The sequence below is a fragment of the Pyrus communis genome, chromosome 3, assembly GCF_041283825.1.
Source record: "Pyrus communis isolate YQ-2024b chromosome 3, ASM4128382v1, whole genome shotgun sequence".
NCBI classification, from domain to species: Eukaryota; Viridiplantae; Streptophyta; class Magnoliopsida; order Rosales; family Rosaceae; genus Pyrus; species Pyrus communis.
Genome location: NC_142567.1, coordinates 28,650,195 through 28,671,685, shown reverse-complemented (window position 1 = coordinate 28,671,685; position 21,491 = coordinate 28,650,195). Strand labels below are relative to the sequence as shown.

Below are 21,491 nucleotides of genomic sequence, written 5' to 3'. Positions count from 1 at the left end.
GCTTGACAACTAAATAAATACAAGTTTAAAAATCCCTAATTAACTTAGTACGTTCATTGTGCTTCATCAAATCATTCTTAATTTTTAGGTTTAGGGTATAAGATTTTCATCCTAAAGACTAATTATGGCCAAACGAGGGTTTAAGTTTTTCAATTTTTAATCTTGCAATTCACCTGAATCGTCCCATCTATCCTCCTGAGTAGAAATTTGGTTTCAAACCCGAGGACGCACAGGAGAACATATTTACAAGCTTTATCTGAGACTAAGCCGCAAAAGTTAAAGTCACTTCAACCAAAAGCTCGATCTCATTCCACAAACGAGGTAATATTAGCTTGGCCTTGAAGAAATCATTTGAGTCGAGCTTGACCGTATACGAGCTTTATTCGAGATTGAGCCGAGTTTGAATTTGAGTAATAGGATTCGAACCGAACTTCAGGATCTTGATATTCGGCTTAGCTCGATTCGTTTACACCCACGTGAGAAAGTCGAGAAGAATCATAACTACAATAGTTAAACCGAAAATATTGAAGCAATGCTCACTGAGCTTTGGCCCAATTGGAGTTTTGGTTCTTGAACTAAAAATCCGTTATCCCTAAACTTGTTATAATTGTTAAACCGATAAACTTGGAGCAATTGTTCTTGATCCTTGCCGAATTTGAGCTTTGATCCATAAACTAAAAATCCGTGACTATTGATCCTGAACTCTATAAGTACTTCCATTCAAAATAAAGGGTTTTAAAGAGATAAAAAAATTAGATGAAACTTCAAACGGAATTAGTCAAAAAGACTATTGTTCCATATTATAAAAAATTCCGTGATCAATACTCACAAATTTTTAATTCGCACAAGAAGGCTCCAATTGTCTCTTAGCCTATAAACGGTTCGCGTGTAATATACTTCAGCCGTTGGATGTAATAATCCAACGGTTTCTGTCACTCGCGCTCACCGGCGCCCAAAAGATAGGCACTTTCGGTCAGCTCTTTGGTTTTCCAGTGAAGGAGGAAGAAAAGGCGCCACTGAAGTAAATTCCCAATGTTGTCCTCAACGGCTAGGCCGAAGCAATTCTCTCTAGTTTCCCACGCAGTTTCAAAGCTCAGAACTTTCCATGCTTTCTCCCAGAAAAATCCCAATCCGAATCTCGGAGCCGACGGCGCAAAAAGCATCGCTCGCGAAAATCCACAAGCCTCCGGTACGTAACTTTCTGTGGGCCTTTTTCGAGATTGAAGTTTTGATTTTAGTGCACGATTAGGCTTTTTTGGGGGATGAACTGTTGAAATTTGGGAAATCATGGCAGTTTCTTTGTGTCTCTCCGTTTTGAGATTAAAGTTTTGATTTTTGGCCGCATTTCAAACTGTTAACATTTGGGGGATTCAGGTTGAAATTTGTGTGTTTTCTTTCACTGTTTTGTTTTGCTTTGAGATTAAAGTTTTGATTTTGGGTACTGTGTGTTTGTTTTCGAAACTCGGTCACTTGTTCCCTCAGAAACTAATGAATTTTTAGGTGAGGGACCCAACCCAAGTGCTGAGTTTTGAAGACTTACGAGACCATTTGCGATAAAAACCCGCTAAACTGTTGAAATTTGGGAACTGCAGGTTCAGAAATGGAGAAGAGCATATATGCAATTCTGACCATTGATCGATGGGTGTCACTGAACCACATGGAGTATAGGATGGCTTCTCTCAGACCGGTTCATGGAAAGCTGGCTTTGAAGTTTCTAAATTGGGTCATCAAACAACCTGGTTTGGAACTCAACCATTTGACTCGTATACTTTCTGTCACAACCCATATACTTGTTCGAGCTAGAATGTATGATTCTGCCAAATCAGTTTTGGGGCATTTGTTGCAAATGGATTTTGGCCCGAAATCTGTTTTCAGTGCTCTAATGGACACTTACCCGCTTTGCAACTCAAACCCTTCAGTTTTTGACCTTCTAATTAGAGTATATTTGAGGGAAGGAATGGCTGGTTGTGCTGTAGAGGCTTCGTATTTGATGGGTTTGAGGGGATTTAGACCGTCTACTTGTACTTGTAATATGATCCTAGCTTTGTTGGCAAAGGACCAGAAAGCGGCATCAGTATGGTCTTTTTTCAAAGAAATGCTTGCTCAGAAGGTATGCCCTGATGTTGCTACTTTTAATATATTGATTGGTGTTTTATGTGCGGAAGGGAAGCTTAAGAGAGCTAGTTATCTTTTGAGAAAGATGGAAAAGAGTGGGTATGCTCCAAACACAGTTACTTATAACACTTTGCTCAATTGGTACTGCAAAAAGGGGAGGTATAAAGCAGCCTTTGAGCTTATTGATCACATGGGTTCAAAGGGTATAGAAGCAGATGTGTGTACATATAACATGCTTATTGGCGATTTATGTAGAAATAATAGAAGTGCAAAAAGTTATCTGCTGTTGAAGAAAATGAGAAGGAAGAAGTTATCTCCAAACCAGGTTACTTACAATACTCTTATTAATGGGTTTGTTAAGGAGGGGAAAATTGATATTGCTACCAGGGTTTTTGATGAGATGTCTAGGTTTAATCTATCACCAAATTCTGTTACTTTCAATGCTTTGATTAATGGCCTCTCTCAAAATGGTAAGCTTGATGAAGCTTTCAGACTTTTTGACATGATGGAAGCAACGGGAATAAGACCTACTGAAGTCAGCTATGGGGCTCTTTTGAATGGGCTGTGTAAGCATGCCAAGTTTGATTTAGCAAGAAGTCTTTTTGAGAAAATGCGGATGGATGGGATTGCTGTTAGTTGTATTATGTATACAGAGATCATGGATGGGTTATGCAAAAATGGGTTGCTTGATGAAGCTATGAAATTCTTTAATATGATGGTCCAGGATGGCGTGAATCCCGATATTGTAGCATTTTCGGTGCTTATAAATGGACTTTGCAGAGCTGGGAAGATGAAACATGCGAAGGAGATGGTATGTAAAATCTATAAAGCTGGCCTTTCACTGAATAGAATAATATATTCTACTTTAATCTATAACTCTTGCAAGATGGGTAACATAGCAGAAGCATGTAACATTTATGCAGCTATGAACTGCACCGGTCATGGTGCTGACCATTTCACATGTAATCTATTGGTTGGTTCCCTTTGTGAAGCTGGAAAGCTGGGAGTGGCAGAAGATTTCATGCGTCATATGAGCAGTATCGGTCTTGATCCCAATTCTGTTACTTTCGATTGTCTAATAAATGGCTACGGAAGCATGGGTAATGGGTTGAAAGCATTTTCTATATTTGATGAAATGATTAAATCAGGGCATCATCCAAGCCCATTCACATATGGAAGTATACTGAAAGGGCTATGCAAGGGTGGAAATTTGGGGGAGGCGAAGAAATTTTTGAAGAAACTCCATGGCATTCCATATGTTGTTGATACTGTAGTGTACAATACGATACTACATGAGACATGTAAATCTGGAAATCTGCATGAGGCTGTTGCCCTTCTTGATGAGATGGTTGAGAATAATGTTCTGCCTGATAATTATACGTATGGTAGCCTTCTTGCTGGGTTATGTTGGAAGGGAAAAATTGTTGCTGCCATCCTGTTGTTCGGGAAAGTGATGGAAAAGGTAACTCTCTCACAAAGTGCAACGATGTATACCTGTCTAGTTGATGGCCTTTTCAAGACCGGCCAGGCAAAGGTTGCTTCATATCTCTTTCAAGAGATGGAAAACAAAGGTTTATACTCAGATACTATTGCTTGCAATGTAATGATAGATGGATACTCAAGGATGGGAAAAATGATGAAGGCAAAAGAACTCTTTTCAACTATGGGGAGTCAAAGATTGGCCCCTAATTTGGATACATATAATATTCTCTTGCATGGATACTCGAAAAACCGGGACCTCTTGACATGCTCTGGTTTATACAAGAAAATGATCCGGGCCGGATTATATCCTGATAAATTGACATTCCACTCTCTTATTCTGGGATTATGTGAGTCCGGTATGTTGGATATTGGCCGCAAAATGTTGAATAAGATGATAATGGAAGGTGCTGCAGCTGATCAGTTAACATTTAACATGCTTATTAGAAAGTTTTCTGAGACTGGTAAGGTGGGGAAGGCCTGTGATCTTGTTGGGGTCATGGATATGTTAGGAGTTTCTGCTAATATAGAAACCCATGGTGCAATCTTGAATGGATTATTTAGATGCTCGAATTTCCAAGCATCCTGTGTTCTTCTTTATGAAATGTTGGCCAAAGGTTTCACTCCTGAGCATACACATTATATCACCCTAATTAATGGTATGTGTAGAGTGGGAGATATACAAGGAGCATTTGAGCTAAAAGATCAGATGGGAACTCTTGGTGTCACTTCATGTGACATTGCTGAGAGTGCTATGGTTAGAGGGCTTGCGAAATGTGGGAAGATTGAAGATGCCATGCTCGTTTTTGATCACATGCTTCGGATGAAACTCATTCCAACGACTGCTACTTTTACTACTTTGATGCACATGTTCTGTAAAGAAGCCAACCTTGAAGAGGCTCTAAAACTGAGGGGCGTAATGGAACGTTGTGGTCTGAAGCTTGATGTTCCAGTGTTTAATGTTCTGATTTCAGGCCTTTGTGCTAATGGCGATGTTGTGGCTGCATTTGATCTTTATGAGGAGATGAAACAAAGAGGGCTGCTGCCCAATGTGACAACATATACTCTGCTCGTTGGGGCTGTTTCTGCCGAAAATAATCTTATCGAAGGTGAACAGCTTTTGGAAGATTTATGTGAAAGGGGATTGATATCTGGAAATTGGGATGGAAACGCCCTAACACTACATGAGGTTTTGATGATTGCAATGCAAAAACTCAATTCTTTGAGGCGCATAAAAGGAACTAATACTAAGACGTGTAGTGAATCAACATAATTTGATTGGGAGTTGTGACTTCGGCGGGCTCTCAGTACTTAAACCAATTTTTGATGTATACAATTCTACTGGAGATCTGGTGGTTTGTAGGGAGATGGAAATCCAATGGGCTCTCTCTCTCTCTCTATCTCTCTTTATCGATGGGAGATGAGTGCGATGGCTCTCATCACTTGCCCAAGCTATGATACAACATGACCTTCTGAGGTAGGCTGCATTCTTCAATTCCTTTTTCTTTCCTTTTTTTTTATTTTACCTTCTTAACATATATTCTTATTATTATATTTATACCGTAATATATTTTCTGCTACTTGGGTGAAATGCAGTCTACCTAATGCTTGGATGCCATGTTTCTTGATATGATATTTGTTCTGCCAAAATGTATCACGCCACACGCTATGTAAGTTCCAACTTTTGCCTACGTGCATTTACAAGTCCTTGTTTTCTTTCATGATCAAGGCCGTACGAGGTTCAGTTTCCCATTTTAACACCAATATTCTGTTAACACTCTTTTAAGTAGCTGTGGCTACTTTCTGGCAACAGTTACCTGAATGCCGAGGATGCTCTCCTATTATACATAAGGTTCGCTGATAGGTAATACCGTACTATGCCATTATCTGGTTTAGTTACTTCTCTCTTTCATATCGGTGTCTGAGTACGTTGTTATGCTGCAACTATTAAAGAGAGAGGTCTCTTGATCTCCACAAATGCGCAAGAGTTTCTGAGCACGGTCATTCGGCTTGCTGTAAGTTGTGTTTTGCCTGAAATACATTTCTGGAAACCTTTCCGTAATCCGTTGAACTTTCTCGTTTTGTATCAAATCTAAATTCTGCATTTTTTTCTTTTCGAGTGAGCGAATATAATCCATCCCGGCGCCAGGAATACCCAGATTTTTTCGGAAGACGCATAACATGGCAACAAAGGTGGAGGGAAACAGATCTTTGGTAGAGAAGGGAGTTGGCTACTGAGGAGGGAACCAAATGCAGCGAATGGGGTTCTCTGTATCTGGATCTCCATGTATTTTAGGGTTCTCTATATGCAAAATATGATGCCATGCTAATTGTATGGCAGACAGAATCTAGCAAAATGTACATGGGAAAATTGCATTTGTTGACTTTGTGTAATTTATGATATGCCTATTATTTTTGTTTGTATTAATGCATTCTCTTTGTCTTTCAGATTCCTCTAGGTTCTAGGATTTTAATTTAATCTGTTTTAGGCTTTTTAGTGAAAATGATATTGATATTGGCGTAACCCCGCATTTGGTTCTTGATAATGAGATAGAAGTGGTTCATGAGTTTTTCTATTGTAAATCATTTTGGTTATTCTGTGAAAAATCTGTGCATATCAAAATGATTCACATTGAACAAACTCAAGAATACTTCTACCGATTTTCGTTGTTAGAGACCAAAATGAGTAGTTATGTCAATCTCAATGACCATTTTGTATAAAAAGTCTTTAATTTATTTTTTTTCCCCCCAAAATCTACAAGTTTTGAAATTGAGATTTTATGTGATATAGGATGACTCTAAAACCAATATTGTTGCTAGGGGCTAGTCGCTCAAGTAATTAAAAATATTTACTCTAAACTCAAGTTTTACGTTTGAATTTTCTCAAATTATTGTTTGTATCAAAGAAACTGATAGTGTTAAATTTTGTAAGGATATAGTATGGTGAAGCCATATACAATTCTAGCATACAATTTACGATTTCTAACTCACGATCTAAACCAAGTGTTTACAATTTTTGTATCTTATCTCTACGTCACTTCAATTAGGTCTCATGGATGCTTATCGACCTTTCTCAAAACACAAATGTTAACTGATCGGTGTTTGTACTCGCAAATAAAATAATACATTTTTCTTTCATTAATGGAAACAAAAACTTTGATCTAAACTAATTGACGATTAATTAAGTGATTAATTAATTAATTAATTTGATGGCAAGTGACGAGACATGGAGACGCCCAACCGTTTTGAAATTTTAGAGACATGGAATGCCAGCAAGGCAACGTGCTGTTTGCTTCCGTGTAACCCAACAGCTACTTCCTTACTTCCTCACTCCGTCTGCCAGCTCACCATCCCGTTCCATTATTACTTTTCTTTTGGATTAAATTACACAAATGCCTCTACATTATTATTATTAAACAAAACAATAACAAAATCTTATCTCATTAAATAAAGTCGTTCGTATGAATTGTAGAACATTATTGTGCTCAATTTTACGGCAAGTTTTCTGTGACTCTATGCCTTAACTGATTTGTAATTCAAATTGGTGAAGATTGATACATTCACATAAAACATCGGGCTTAGGGAAATATTTGCTTATATTTGGGTGGTAGACACACCTAATAGTAGGAGAGCAACTTGTATAGCACATGTAAACTGTACACCGCAACAGTGATGTCTCATAGATACAAGGTCGCATGGAAAGAAAACTAGTAAACGTTTTTATGTTACATTTACACATGTGCTCATAATAGAAAAGGTAATGTTCGTACAATTTTTCCTGTAAAATAATTTTGACACACGTTTTAATCTTCTCCCATACCTCTTCTTTGTGTCTGACCAATGAATTAAATAAATCAAATAAACTAACAGCCAAAATTAAATATAAGCGTGTAAAAGTGTATGATTTATCTTCTCTTTTTTTTTTTTTTTGCAATTATTTCAACCTGCCTTCCTTTCATTTTTATTCCAAAAGCACAAATCACGTCAGGGCTGACGCCGACTTAACGGCGATGCGATCACGTTTCCGTTCACGTCAACAAAATAACGCCGTTCATCCAAGAAACAAAAACTGTTAAAGCCTCTCATTTTCTTCCCAGATTTCACATCAATTATAGGCCCATTTCTGGCCCAACCTCCTCTCTCTATCTCTCTCTCTCTCTCTGTCTCTCTCTCTCTCTCTCTCTGCTTTCCGAGTCATTTCATTTTCCCGGAAAATCAAAAAGTTCTTTCCTTTGTGATCGAATTCATGTCGGTACGTAATCGTTTTCGTCTCTTTCTTCAATCCGAATATGAATTCTTAATCTTTGTATGCCTTTATTTGTTTTTGTTTATCTTTAATCTTTGCGATGCTTAATTTGCTGGATTTCTGATTGGATTAAGCTCTAATTCATAGATTTGTTCGTTAATCTGTATTAATATGATTGTAATATCTCAGACGCATCTGTTTTACATTAATTTCTGAGCAAAATTCATGTTTTTTATTTAAATTTTTATGTTTTATCATTATGTTAAAGTAAATACGTACTTGATGCAAAATTTGAATTTTCCAGGGGAGCAGATTCTAATTCTTCAGTTTGGTTTTTAGTTTTGTTTAATTAGGAATATAGTGAAAATTAAATGAACTGAAAGGGGTAGTGAGAAAATGACAAGTTTCCTTTGTGTTTTTACAAAATTAATAAGTTGAAATTTTGGAGAGTATATTGCTTTTCGGAGCAGGTATTGTTTCGAGAGTGCGAATCCCATGTCGTGGAATTAAAGCGACGATTAAATAGTTTGAGTGATCTCGGGCATCTCCACCACCGTTGCCAATTGGTTTTGGGTTGGATGCTCGAATTGTTATAGACTTATAGGTATTGTTGGTTTTTTTTTATTGTCATTCATTGTTTGAGTGGGGAATATAATCTTTGTACAAATTGCTTCCTGATGATGGTATTGTCTGGTTTCTGTATTTTACTTTTAATGATTAGTATATTAAGGGCATTGTGTACGTCCTAAGTTCTCATGTCATGGTCATGTGTATATGTGGTTCTGTATGTATGTGTGTGTTCTTCATTCCGACTTTGAATGTGTAAACTATCTGGACAAAGAGGTTTAGTTGTAATTGCCTTGCCCAAACCAAGTATTTTATTAAGGGCTAAATAGATTTCTTTTAACTGGGTTCTTATGTCCACGGGGAAGGTTAGAGTTCTTTTTCCTTTTTCGCGTTTCCGTCAATTGGTGTATCTTTGGAGTTTTTATTAGTATGATTATGGTGGGTTGAACTTCTGTGCTAGGTGTGCTTCCTGAAAATGACTGAGTTATGTTGTCTAAAGTTGTGTGTCCAAATTTAACAATCAGTTGCCTTTTCTGAGTTTTTCCTTCCTGTCTGATTTTTATTTTCCACCTTTTTTCATAGGATGTTCGCTCCATGGTATGCTGGTTGCTTCTTATTTGTATATTCTCGTGTTTTTCCTTTACAATGAACTCAGTGAAATGTTACTATGAATTGGAGTGTTTCACAACTTCACGTCATCTTCGATTCCTAATCCTATCACAGTATTCAGGAGAGGAAATCGCTCTTATTTTTGTAGTCTAGGATTATCCTAAGAGATGCAGCACTGAGTAGGAGTTAGGAATTGAACTCAATGTTGCACAAACTTACTACCAAGAGAAAGTTTGTAAGCACTTATATTTTGACTCAGATCCTTATTTTTTGGAAAGTTGAAACCATATAGCACTAGCCCAAGGTTGAGATCAGGTTAGAATTATTAGATTGGTGTTCGGCATGTAAATAGTAGTGGTACGATATTGGTATGCGTTCTTAGGTATATGGGGCCATTGCCTGTAAGCTTGGTAGATATGGACCTTTTCCGGGAATTGATTTCAATGGTGTTTGATCCTATTGAAGGATCATTTGCATTTTGCAGTCTAGAAAACCAGGGGAGCTTGACATTGGGTTTCTGGTGGTCTGTCCTCTGTGATTAATGCAATTCTATCCTGGTGTGGGGTATTTGATTGATGACAACCTAAATAGGTTCGAGATGTAACAGAGTGCTTGTCTGTCCTTTTGTCTTTGTAGTTGAGAGAATATGTTATTGCTTTAACAATGAGAATATTTTACTGATTTCTAACAGGAAAAAGGCAGGCCACTCCCAAAATTTGGTGAATGGGACGTCAATGATCCTGCTTCGGCCGAGGGGTTTACTGTGATCTTTAACAAGGCTAGGGATGAGAAGAAGACAGGTGGAAAACCCGAGTCACCAGGAAAGGCTGATCCTAATGTCAGGCAGGGAGGAGGAGTGGATTCTGGCACTGGCAGGCCTTCATCTGTAAGATTCTTTCTCATAACTGTTGACTCGTTTCTTTCTCTGGTGATTTGATATATAATGAGTTAGCCAATAGCAGTTCATTCTTTTGCCTACTAGATGGCGATTTTCTTAGTAGTAAGTTTTTGCTTTCCGAGTGATGGTAGTACAATATACAACTATATGTAACGCTGCCTTACCTGTCAAACTTAGCATACCATTTGATGTTAAAATAAATGCAACCGACTTTTATAGAACTCTAGTTAGGAGAAGGGCGAAAAGGCTTTACATCTAATATTAGTACCAAGATATTTGAAAAGTAAAATAAAAGAAGATGATTCGGCTGTTTTATCTGCATTGTTTGATTGCTCCATGCGAGTGGAATTGGCATACGAAGTTACAAACACTCTGGTTGTCTTCTTTTAGATAGATGTAGTCTAATAGATACAGTTTGTTTCATTGTGAATAATTGAAATAACTAGTGGCCCTGAAAGTATTCTCTCTTCTTGTCAATTGATGATTGCGTGACCTTTTCGTTTCTATGTTTTTAAGTATCTGTTGTGTTTCCAGTCAGTAGAATAATAGAAAGAAACTATTGACCGGTGGGTCATTGCTTATGCTGCTTAAAGTTGATCTAGTTTGCTTGATTTGATTTCTTGGTGCACAGAAAAAATGGTTTTGCTGCCTTCATCAACCACAGACCGAGTCTTGAGAATGTTGTTCTCTGCGCAAGTGCTCCGATGGAGGAGCATGGTGTTCTGTAACTTGCTCCACCATATTTTTCCAGAGAAGATAGGGAGCTGTATAGCAATGATGGATGGAATTACCGTGTCGCGTAAAAAAACAAAAAACAAAACAAAAAAACTTTGTGATGGGAGGAGTAAAGAATGACAAATACTTATTGTATCTATATTGTCCGTCTGATCTGTTTCTTCGTCTTATCTTTGCTTCAAGCTTTAGAGCTTTGCTTATGACATTCTTTTCCTTCTTCCCTAATTGTATTATTAAACCACTCTTTGTGTGAAATTATATTGTTCTCGATTTCAAATTCCGAAAACCTTTATCTTCTTTTCCATGACGTTCGTATCTAGTTTTGGTAAATAAATTGTACTTTTCGATAAAAAGAAGACAAAGGGAAATGATTTCTTGCTAGATTTGAATGGATGAGCAATACTGGAGGAGTCATTACGCTTTACCTGCAAATCACAGTTTAACGCATGCTCAAAATCTCATGTTCTCAAAACGAGTTATTTCTGTTTGTTTTAAACTGTGATTTATAGGCAAGAGAGGAATGACTCTGTAGGTAAAGAGCCAAATGTGTACGTTAATATATCAACCAAAATTATCGATCGATTGCCATTGCATATGAACGTGTATTCTTCACAAGCCACAAGAACCACCAGGCACAAACGCACATAATTTCCGGTTACTCGTGTTCAACGATTCGCCGAGAAAGTAAAAAAAATGTATGCATGGAGTAACAATTGAAATGTTAAATTCTTCTACTGTGATAAAATGTCGTGGCTGTGTCAAGGTTAGACTCTAGTCATCCCAAGCTTCCGTTCAAAAAGGCGGCGAAGTAGGAAAACTTGGAGAAGACTGGCACCAACAAGCGCTGCTGATTCGAAAAAAACCTTATGGATTGCCCTCCGGCCCATTGCTTCGTTTGCTGCATCAACGAATGCAAAAAACAATTTACATCACGAAAAGATTGACAAAGACACTACACTTAGATGCTGCTAGCGAAACATACTTGTTTATGCACACTATGGAATCAATACTTGTTCAATTGAGAAAGAGTACATGCGAAAAGAATAGTCGTAGAGATGCCTGATTTGGATATAATCCTCAACATAGCCAATAAAAAGGCGAATCCAAACCAACAAGGTTCCCGGCTTTGCAAGGCTCACCCTCAACGTAATCAATCATCAAGGTATTTAGAGTTGAGGAAATACCTATTGCCTGTCGTTCGGTCTGAGCCTCTAGCCAATGCTGCTCAAATTGAATGTTGTAAAGAGCCTCCTCTAACTTTGATACCTGTTCTAACAACGGATTGAAGTGCTCTGCACGTACGCACAAAACTACCATAAGTTGTCGTCCTTATTTTTACAAGGATCTCGCTAATGAAAATGTAACCAAAGAAATCTAAAGAGTAAAATGTCACGTATCAATCACTCACCATCTTTTGCGTGTTGATCATAGTACGTAAAATGGCTAACATGTATATCGAAATCTATGGTTTCATGATAAGGAGACTTGTTAGTGAAGCAAAACTGATAGACTCCTTTGTGACGAGCGACAAAGTCATACTTCTCGGTAGTCTTGTCACGAAAATCATGAATCTTGTCACCGGAAGGCCCCTTCACCTGAAAATTTTCAACGGCATTGTATGATCACTATGATCCATCATCCATATACATACACGAAAACATGGTTTCTGTTACCTATGTATGCTATGAGCTATCTTATCAATTTGGCCAATAAATGCAGAAGATTATAGCGCAGTTAAAAACATATATTGGAAATTATCAACACGAATCAGACAACAAACAAGGAGCGTACCACGAGATCAACACCGTCTTGAGTATAATGCCACGATGTATCAACCTTAATAACAACGAAAGAAATGTGGACGGTATCTCCTTCATATTGAACATTATGAGAGAAGCACTCTTCTCTGTCAATCACAAATCTGATTCCAAAAGCTGCTTCTAGGCTCAACAAAAATGTCAGCAGCAAAACAGCAGCACAATTCGAAAACCCAACTTTCATCTGCAGATTTAATAAAGGGTTGTCAAAATCTTTAAAAATATAAAATAAAACTACAGAAAATTCTAGCTCATACAAATAATTACATACAAAATAGGAAACTTTCCGGTTTCCTTCTCTTATAACTGAAAAATAAATACCACCCAGAAACCATTTTCCACCAGAAGAAATAGAGAAAAATTAAGAATTCTAGTACCCATTACAAACTCCGTCTGTGTAAGTTTATCTTACGCTGCTGGTCCCGAGCGCGGATAAAAGGGAGGGCATCAAGTAATCTACAACCGGCATTCCATCCCTATGAATATCCATTACAACTCTTCCGCAAAGTAATTATAATCTAATTTTAAAACAAAAGAATCCACTTTTTAAGAGATTGGCCGGAAACAGATTAAAGATTAAAACATGCGATACAATCAAAGGGTGCAATCACAACAAATAGATTCCATTCCATGTCCTGTTTGGCTGCCTAGAAAGTGAAAGAAAATTTAGAAACACCCTCAATTAACGTAAAAACATAAGTTCTAAAATCTACGTCTATGTTCATTTCTTTTGCATCAAAACAGAGTTACGTAGGATCGAACAAAACGAGATTAATTGTTGGAAACTATGAAATTTGTAGAAAGAGATAGGATTTACCTTGGAATGTTTGAACTTTTTGATTAAGCCCACAGAGGAAAAAACTTATGTTTGAACGATTTGTCGGAGATAAACAGTTGGGAGGATGAAAGAGTTTTGTGTTTATTTATGTTTCACATCTCGAAGGGGAATACTTCGAACGTAACGAGACTGCTAGAACACCAAAAGCTTCAGTTTAGTACTTTTTGTCGTCTTATATCCGACATGTCGTTCTCCTTCTGTCTTAAATTTTTGTTAGGGAAAATTACATTTTATATCCTTAAGTTGGGTGTATTTGCAATCTCATACAATATTTTTAAAACATTTCCATTTCATACAGCGTGTAACATTTTATTTTAATTTCATACATCTATTAATTATTTTAGTAAGTTGATTGGTAACTAATCACGTGGCAGCCAAAGTTGTCCACATAGATTAAAAATAAATAAATAAATAAATCAATTTAAAAAGAAAATATTTTTTATGCCAAGCCCACCCTTCCATCTGCATCTCTGTTCGACTCCGTTCCTCATGCGTCCTCCTCCACCCCCATCTCATCACTTAACGGTTAAATTAACGATTTGATTAACGGACGTATAAAATTGTAACTAAATATAAATTTACGTATAAAATTGAAATGTTTTAAAGACATTATATGAAGTTACAATTGTACCCAAACTTAAAGGGGTAAAATATAATTTACTCTTTTTATTTTTATTGTTTTTTTTTTCCAAAAGCCGCTATGGCTTGGATGTTTGTAATAATAATTTTTTATGATGCTCCGAAGCATCGGGTAATTCACATTTTAAAACTATTAGATAGTTGATAAACACATAATTAAAAACAACAATTTGACAGTTAAAAATTCAGAATACAGAATACTCTAAACCAGAGAATTGTTGTCATAATAGAATGGATTTGTGAATTTGTTTCTAATTTTTACCAGTAAATAAACATTTATGAAAGAAAAGAAAGGCTTAAACTACACAAGATAGAATAGAATAAGGAGAACATAACTATTAAACTACACAGTATAGTATATAACAAGGGATCTATGTGGTATATATAGTAGTAATAAAAAGTGGTGTTGTGTGTTATTCCTCTAACAAATTCATGTTCTAAATGAACCACTCCATTTGTTTAGGTTCTGGTTTTCCAATACAATTATGTATGTTTTAAATATATGTAACACTTATTTATGTATTATATAATAAATTTAATTAAAATAAAAATATCGTCTAAGGGACCTAGCTAAGTCCTTATGTCATCTTCAACCGAAGGAGTAGTCCTACAAAAAATTATAGTTTAATGAATAGTGTCAGGTCATATTCTATATCAATTTCAACCGAGGGGGCCACAGGCCAAACATAATTAATATATATTTTATTATTTTAATTGAATTAATATGGTTAATTAAATTAAACTACCATATTAAATTAAGGTTTTCAGACATATTTTGAGTGTCACTTGTCACTAAATGAATAAGCCTTTGAATTTCTTATCTTTACCTAATCTCAATAATTTTTCGGATAAGATTTCGAGTGATAAGTGTCGCTAACGTGAGTAACTCTCTAAATTTGAAATAAAATGAGGTAAGATAGTATGGAATGGTGAAAAGTATGTGAGGAATGGTGTAGGAATGGCTTAGGTATTTATAGGGAAAAAGTTAGAAATTTTTTTTATAAAAAAAATTTGTCCAAAAAAATGAAAATCAAATTCCAATGGTAACCTCGCGTCAGCTAGCCGTTTCTAGCTAGCGTCATGCTGATGCCGGGTAGTTGTTGGAGTGCAAGTGGGCTGGGCTAGAGGGCTGGCTGGTTGGCTGGAAATGGCCAACCGGCTGGCCTGATTTGGTGGTTTTGGCCCGGTGTGACACGCCCCGACCCCGATATTCCCCGAATACCAGGACAGGCACGTGTTGGCCGACACCCGAGGGTGACGAAAGCCATTTATTGAGTGCAAATGCTGAAAACAAAGGATAAATAAAGCTTATAAATATAAAAGAATAATGAATATGCAAATAAGGACCGTGTTCAGAGCACACCTCTAATCTAGAACACTAAAAGAAAATAATATAAAATTGAATGAGACAAAGGAGTGGGTCTTACACCACGAGGACTCGAAGATGCCGATGCGGAAGTGCCTGGAGGTCGGGATTGTATGCCTCGATTCTAAGTCCTGAAGGGGGCGCAAAACAAATATGAGTGGACCAAGTTAATATATAAATATATCTATAATAAAACAGTTATCAACGTACTAACCCCTATGTTTTATGAAAACACAAATATAATGATAAACATAGGTTTTCCGAAACCTAGCATGTCGTGCAATGTCTCAAATCATAACTTGTATATATAATAAACACTAGTGAATGTCCGATATAACTCTCCAGGCCCCATGTCGGCTCCCCGTCTCTGAGCAGATAGTCAGAGGAAAATACACTTCAGGCCCCATGCCGGCTCCTCATCCCTGTGCTAAATAGCCAGAGGAAACACACTCCAGGCCCTATGCCAACACCAAACCTTCGCCCGGGACGGACCGGATCTATCCCTACGTCCCGTAGCGGAAATGACCACTAGGTAAGTACAAAACCAGTTAACATACATATATTGAAAATCAACTTTATAGTATAAAGTCATCCATCATCTATACTATAAAGAGGTGTTCTAAACATGTTCTAAATATCATATCGTCATCCATAAGATATTCTATAAGAACATGGGTTATAGGAAAAATAGTAATAATTCAAACTAGCCTCAGTAAGAATGTTATCTCGTAAAACGTTTCATAAAACATAATCATCAAATCATGCTTTTCATGTATGCATTTATACTATTAAAACATGTATTTTTACAAGGGGTCCACTCATAGTACTTCGCCGTCGAAAAGCCACGCCACCTAGCGAAGAAGGAAACGCCATAGATAATTGCCTCTAAGCACATAAATGGTACATTTAGTCAAACTCTACTCAAACGACTAAATTTGGGAAAACGGACATCGGCAACAGGTTTAGGACGTCGAAATTAGCCTAGGAGGGGTCCCGCACGAAAACCCAAAAAGTCAACGGTCAAAGTCAACGCTGACCGTTAACCGGGTCAACGGTCAGACCGGGTCCGGGTCCGAGTCAACAGGTCAAACGGGTTTGGGCTCCAATCCGGATTGGGTTGGATCCAGGTTTGGGCCTAAAAGGTTTGGGTCTAATGGGTTTAGGGTTAATGGGCCGAAAGCCCTAAAGGAAACGGGCCAAAGGCCTTTAAATTAACAAAACAAAAATAAAAATAATAAAAAAGGTTGGGTTGGGCTGCCCAGGGTTTTGGGCTTGGCAGGAAGGGCCCAAAGGCCTTAGGTTTGGTGGTTCACCGGATTCCAAGGAAGGAAAAGGCCGGATTTCGGCCGGAGAATTCCCAAGCTCCGATGGAGCTCAAAACTCAACCAAAACATGTCATTCAATATACCAAATTGAAGCCCGAAGGTAAGGAATCGAAATATACCCTTGGTTCCCATCATCGTGGCCGGAGTTGGCTGGAAAACAGCCTGGAAGCCACGAGTGTCCGCTGGAAACTAGGTAAGATTCAAATGAGTATAACTTCTTCAATACTCAATGAAATTGGGTGAAATAAAAAGGAAAGTTGTAGTACTCAGCGAGACGAAGAGATTGATACCTTGCACGCCGGCCAACTCGCCGTGGTTTGGCCGGAAATTGCCTCGAAAGGGGCGGTGCTCGCCGGAAAACTGGGGAAATGTCTCCGAGGTGGTTTCTTCATGGTTTGATGTCCAAAACACAACCACAGGGCCAGAACAGAATTAAAGGGATGAAAAGAGAAGCATTTGGAGTGTTTTGAGGCTTACCCAAAACGGAAGGACGAGGAACTCGTCCGAGTTCCTCTGTGCTCCATAGAGACGAAGAGAGGGAGATAGTTGACATGGTGAAGATGGTGATGCTGTTGTCGTTGATCAGGTGTGGGGCAAGGGTGTGTGTATGTGTGTGTTCTTGTCGGAGAAAAGAGCATTGAGAGGGGGAGTAACAGAGGGAGAGAGTACGGTAGAGAAGAGAGAGTGAGGGAGAAGAGAGAGACTTTTCAGAAGAAATAAAAGAAGAGGGAAAGGGAACCGGGGGGAACAAAACAGGGGGTGGGCCCCTTGGGCTCACCAATTAAGACTCAAAAACAATTTTAAAAAAGAAAAGTATCCCCAAACTTAGTGAAAATACAAATATAGCCTTTTCTTCCGTAAATCCCGGGACGGGTTGTTACACGGTGGGGCCCACAAGCCCTTTGGCCTAGCCTACGGTTGGAGACGGTTTTCGTGTTATTTCAAGCTATTTTTAACCCTATGATCCTTTGACTGAGTCGGTTGGAGATGGACTTACCCACCGCCTAGTGATTTTTTCTTTTTAATATTGAAAATAAATAGAGAAAATACAATATTGGGGTACTTACTAGCTAGCTGAAGTTCTTTAGTATTATTACTAGCTAATTAAAATTTTCCAATACCAAAGTCGAAAGAAGGTAAACGCTCAGTATTTTCGATGATATATTTGCATGTATTGGGTTTCCTTCTTGGTACGTATGGTAGTTGTACATCTTTGCTTGATAACATTTAATTGCACCTTCCATACATATCATACTTGCAAATAATGTATGTTTATCGCATAACTTGATAACAATGTCACATGCATCACAACTTTAAACCATAAATTTATTTTTATCACAATGTTTCGATGCTATATTTCAAATTTTACCTCTCTCTCATTTGTTTTTTTATACAATATTTACAATAAGAGGTGAAAAAATAAATTGGTATCGAACTCATCATTCTCTAGATTTAAACATGAAATCTTTCACTTATAAGTGAAAAAGAATAGGCCAAATTGGTTAAATTGTCCCGTGATAGGATTTTAGAAGATAGGCTCCGTGGTTAAAAAAAAAAAAAAAAAAAGGGATTCGAACACTCGTGCGATGAAGATCGTTAATCCAAAAATGAAATTTCCATCAAATCTCTATTAGATGCAGGGATAAAAATATCCATCAACACACTTTTTTCTGTTTACCTTATTCTCTCTTCATCTATCTCCTCTCTGTAATTGTATTCTCCCTTCATGGCCCCCAAAAAAGGAGTAAAAGCTCCGGTTGCAGCTTCCAAGAAGAAGACGTACAAGGTTGTGAACCTGCTGTTCCAAGAAGAAGACGGACAAGGTCTTGTTGGCAATCAACGCCAACGTCAATGACAAGTATGATGTATGAAGAGTACAGGAAAATGTGGGGAGGCGGCATCATGGGTTCCAAATCCCAGGCAAAAACTAAGGCGAAGGAGAAGCTCCTTGCGAAAGAAGCTGCTCAAAGGCTGAATTAAATCTGGTTGTTTTTGGATTTCATTTTACTTAGGAAAAATTGTCGTGTCAGCTTCTGGATTTGTAAATGTTGAAGTTTATTTAGATCCACGGAGGTTTTTCGTTTCCTCTAAATGCTGCGATGTTGTTTAGCTATTTTGATTGGACTTAACGGACATGCCGATTTTGAGACGGTTTTTTGGGTATTTAAAAAAAAAAAAAAAAAAAGAGGTCGACATGTTTGTCCTTGCATCTAACTGAATTCAACCGACTAACGTCTTAACATCTAGCTATTGTACTTGAATATAGATAACATCTATGTACATACAATGCCAGATTATTTAAAACCTCCTCGTATGTTGCACCTGACAAGCAACATGGTGGCACAATTTGTAAATGGTTGAAGCATTGTGGGTGATTTTCATCCTTTGATGGCTTCATATTTATAAACTGTGATGCGGCAACAGTTTCATAATTTACTACGATTGGTTTAAGTGATAGATATCCCTTAATTTTCCCAACCACAAATATATAGAGAGCTGAGAGAGCTTAGGGAGCTAGCTGTAGCTAGTAAGCTGAGAAATGGAGAAGGAACCATTGTTTGAGACCAAGAGAGCCAAGGGAAGAGTTCTATATAGGGTTTTTGCAGCATCTATATTTGCAGGAATATGTTTAGTTTGGGTTTACAGAACGAGTCACATACCAAAAGCAGGAGAAGATGGAAGGTTTGGTTGGATTGGACTTTTGGGTACTGAGATATGGTTTGGATTTTACTGGCTCCTCACTCAGGCCTCCCGGTGGAACCCTGTCTATAGGCACACCTTCAAAGATAGGCTTTCTCAAAGGTAAATCAATTACCTCATGTTAGTTTGTTCATTATCATTTTTATTCAACAACTGTAGTTCATAAGATTTGAATTGATGACGTATTGGAGTTACGTGAACAGATATGAAAATGAGTTGCCGGGAGTGGATGTATTTGTGTGCACAGCGGACGCAACCATAGAGCCACCGTTGATGGTGATAAACACGGTTTTATCAGTGATGGCTTATGATTACCCGCCGGAGAAGCTGAGCGTCTATCTATCCGATGACGGCGGGTCGGAAATTACATACTATGCTCTCTTGGAGGCTGCTGAGTTTGCGAAGCAGTGGATACCATATTGCAAGAGGTACAAAGTGGAGCCAAGGTCACCTGCTGCTTATTTTGTCTCAATATCTGCTGATGCAATTGTTGATCATCAGGCTAAAGATTTCTGGGCAATTAAGGTATTTTCAGTTCTTTTTTGTGGTCAGGTCCGGAATTAGATCCTCTCAGGTTCTTCTCACTAGGGATTCGGGAGATCAATTCATACCAATAATTCATCAAAGATCGTGAGGTCACAATACTTTTTATATTTTCAAAGGTAAAACAGTCTCGTTTTGTATGAAAAATATAAAAAAAAAGAAAGAAAAAACTGTGACTGCACAATCTTTGATAAAAAATTGTCATTAATTGATTCCCGAAAACCCTAGGGATCCACAGAGAATCTAATTCTGCCAGGTCCAAGCCATAAGATACGACATACAAGTGGTCAACAATAGCTATATTTTGGTCTTTGTTGGGAAGGCAAAGGACCACAAAAGCCAATAATTTCGTTAATTATAGTATATGAATGCCGTCGTGGAGGAGTGAGGATCCTCGCAGAATTCTTTTAATCACATTTATTCATCGTATATTGTGTGGTCATTTTTTTTAAGTACTGTTTATATTCAATTTTAAATAAAAAAAACTTATAATGATTTCTGACCGCACGATATATGATGAACAAATGTGATTAGATGATCCTTAGAATCCTCACAAAGAGGATTCGACGAGGATCATCCTTGGTCATGGAGGACGCATTTTCAATTGCTTGTTTGAAAAGAATTTTAAAATAATTAAAAGCATTTTTGAAAAATTAATTTTTGGTTTCAAGAACTTATTGCAGAAAACATTTAAAGTACTTTTTCGAGATCTACTTAAATTTTTACTAAAAATTAATTTTAAAAACATTTTTACTAAAATCGCTTTCTATTATTTAAAAAGTATTTCTAAGCGTGTACGCATATAATGAGTTTTGTATTAAATTCCATTCTTCTAAATTCATTTACTATTTATTTATCTTTTTTTTTTTAAATCTTTTTATTGCATAAAATGAGCACAAAGGACACGTTAACTTAGATTCTCCTTGGATTTTATCTATGGTGCACAGTGCACTCACTAAAAAGTAAAAACCCTATAGTCAATACATTTGGAAACAAAACTCCTCTTCACCCAAATCACCTCATCTTCTTTTCAGAATCAACAAGTCATCAAGATCATCTTTAATTGTTATTTCACATTTACTATGAGATTATGATAGTGTAATTTTCTATTAGTATTTCATTAATTAGCTAGCTTATTCATATCTGCCTTCTTACTGATGTGTTGTTATAGAAATTATACAAACACATTAAGAAAGAAATCGAACATATAGTGAAGCTAGGAAGATGGACCTAGGGAGCAAGAAAGTGCATTTTGAGGCCATTTGGAGCATTTTTGGGCATGGATTGGATAGCTTATCCATGGAGCCAAGAAGATGGACGAATTTGAAGGCCTTGTATGCACTTGAAGACACAAAACAATGGCCCTAACCCAATTACATTCACCTTGCCTTGGGCTTAACACATTATGCCATACAAACCAACCTATTTTAGGCCCATTCTATGTACTTAAACCCTAGCCCTTTAAACTAGTTCATTTATCACTTATCAAACCATTCACTTATCACTCACCACATATCATTCACTTATCACTTAACATATCATTCATTTATTTCACTTCCATACTCCTCTTAATTCCACATGCATTCTCACACATGCACATCATTCACTCACATT

At 37.3% G+C, this 21,491-nt stretch overlaps 4 protein-coding genes and 1 long non-coding RNA gene across 9 annotated transcripts; 4 read left to right on the top strand and 1 right to left on the bottom strand.

Annotated features, from left to right (window-relative positions):
* Positions 1-898: 898 nt before the first annotated feature.
* LOC137715935 (PPR superfamily protein) lies at positions 899-6,022 on the top strand. Of its 5 annotated transcripts, none has more exons than XM_088691721.1 (6): positions 899-1,189; positions 1,593-5,071; positions 5,191-5,264; positions 5,408-5,458; positions 5,548-5,609; positions 5,715-6,022. In XM_088691721.1, the coding sequence occupies exons 1-2, from the start codon at positions 1,033-1,035 to the stop codon at positions 4,865-4,867; spliced, it is 3,432 nt and encodes a 1,143-aa protein (XP_088547847.1). In that variant the 5' UTR covers positions 899-1,032; the 3' UTR covers positions 4,868-5,071; positions 5,191-5,264; positions 5,408-5,458; positions 5,548-5,609; positions 5,715-6,022. The 5 variants fall into 5 exon arrangements, with proteins under 5 accessions (XP_088547847.1, XP_088547845.1, XP_088547846.1 ...); XM_088691719.1 differs by having other exon boundaries at positions 5,385-5,458; XM_088691720.1 differs by having other exon boundaries at positions 5,382-5,458.
* Positions 6,023-7,686: 1,664 nt separating this feature from the next.
* On the top strand, positions 7,687-10,953 carry LOC137715140 (protein NOI4). The gene is made up of 3 exons (XM_068454377.2): positions 7,687-7,846; positions 9,708-9,902; positions 10,546-10,953. The coding sequence occupies exons 1-3, from the start codon at positions 7,841-7,843 to the stop codon at positions 10,588-10,590; spliced, it is 246 nt and encodes an 81-aa protein (XP_068310478.2). The 5' UTR covers positions 7,687-7,840; the 3' UTR covers positions 10,591-10,953.
* Positions 7,853-9,608, top strand: LOC148698279 (uncharacterized). Its single transcript, XR_015961062.1, has 2 exons — positions 7,853-8,444; positions 9,482-9,608. It is a non-coding gene; the product is annotated as an uncharacterized LOC148698279 (long non-coding RNA).
* A 255-nt stretch (positions 10,954-11,208) lies between the features above and the next one.
* LOC137715138 (transmembrane emp24 domain-containing protein p24beta2) lies at positions 11,209-13,433 on the bottom strand. The gene is made up of 5 exons (XM_068454376.2): positions 13,284-13,433; positions 12,441-12,650; positions 12,058-12,244; positions 11,834-11,941; positions 11,209-11,547 (listed from the first exon to the last, which is right to left on the bottom strand). Exons 2-5 carry the CDS (start codon positions 12,648-12,650, stop codon positions 11,414-11,416), a joined length of 639 nt encoding a protein of 212 aa, XP_068310477.2. The 5' UTR covers positions 13,284-13,433; the 3' UTR covers positions 11,209-11,413.
* A 5,652-nt stretch (positions 13,434-19,085) lies between these two features.
* Positions 19,086-21,111, top strand: LOC148698278 (cellulose synthase-like protein E2). Its single transcript, XM_088690419.1, has 3 exons — positions 19,086-19,436; positions 19,538-19,859; positions 21,049-21,111. The coding sequence occupies exons 1-3, from the start codon at positions 19,174-19,176 to the stop codon at positions 21,109-21,111; spliced, it is 648 nt and encodes a 215-aa protein (XP_088546545.1). The 5' UTR covers positions 19,086-19,173.
* Positions 21,112-21,491: the final 380 nt, after the last annotated feature.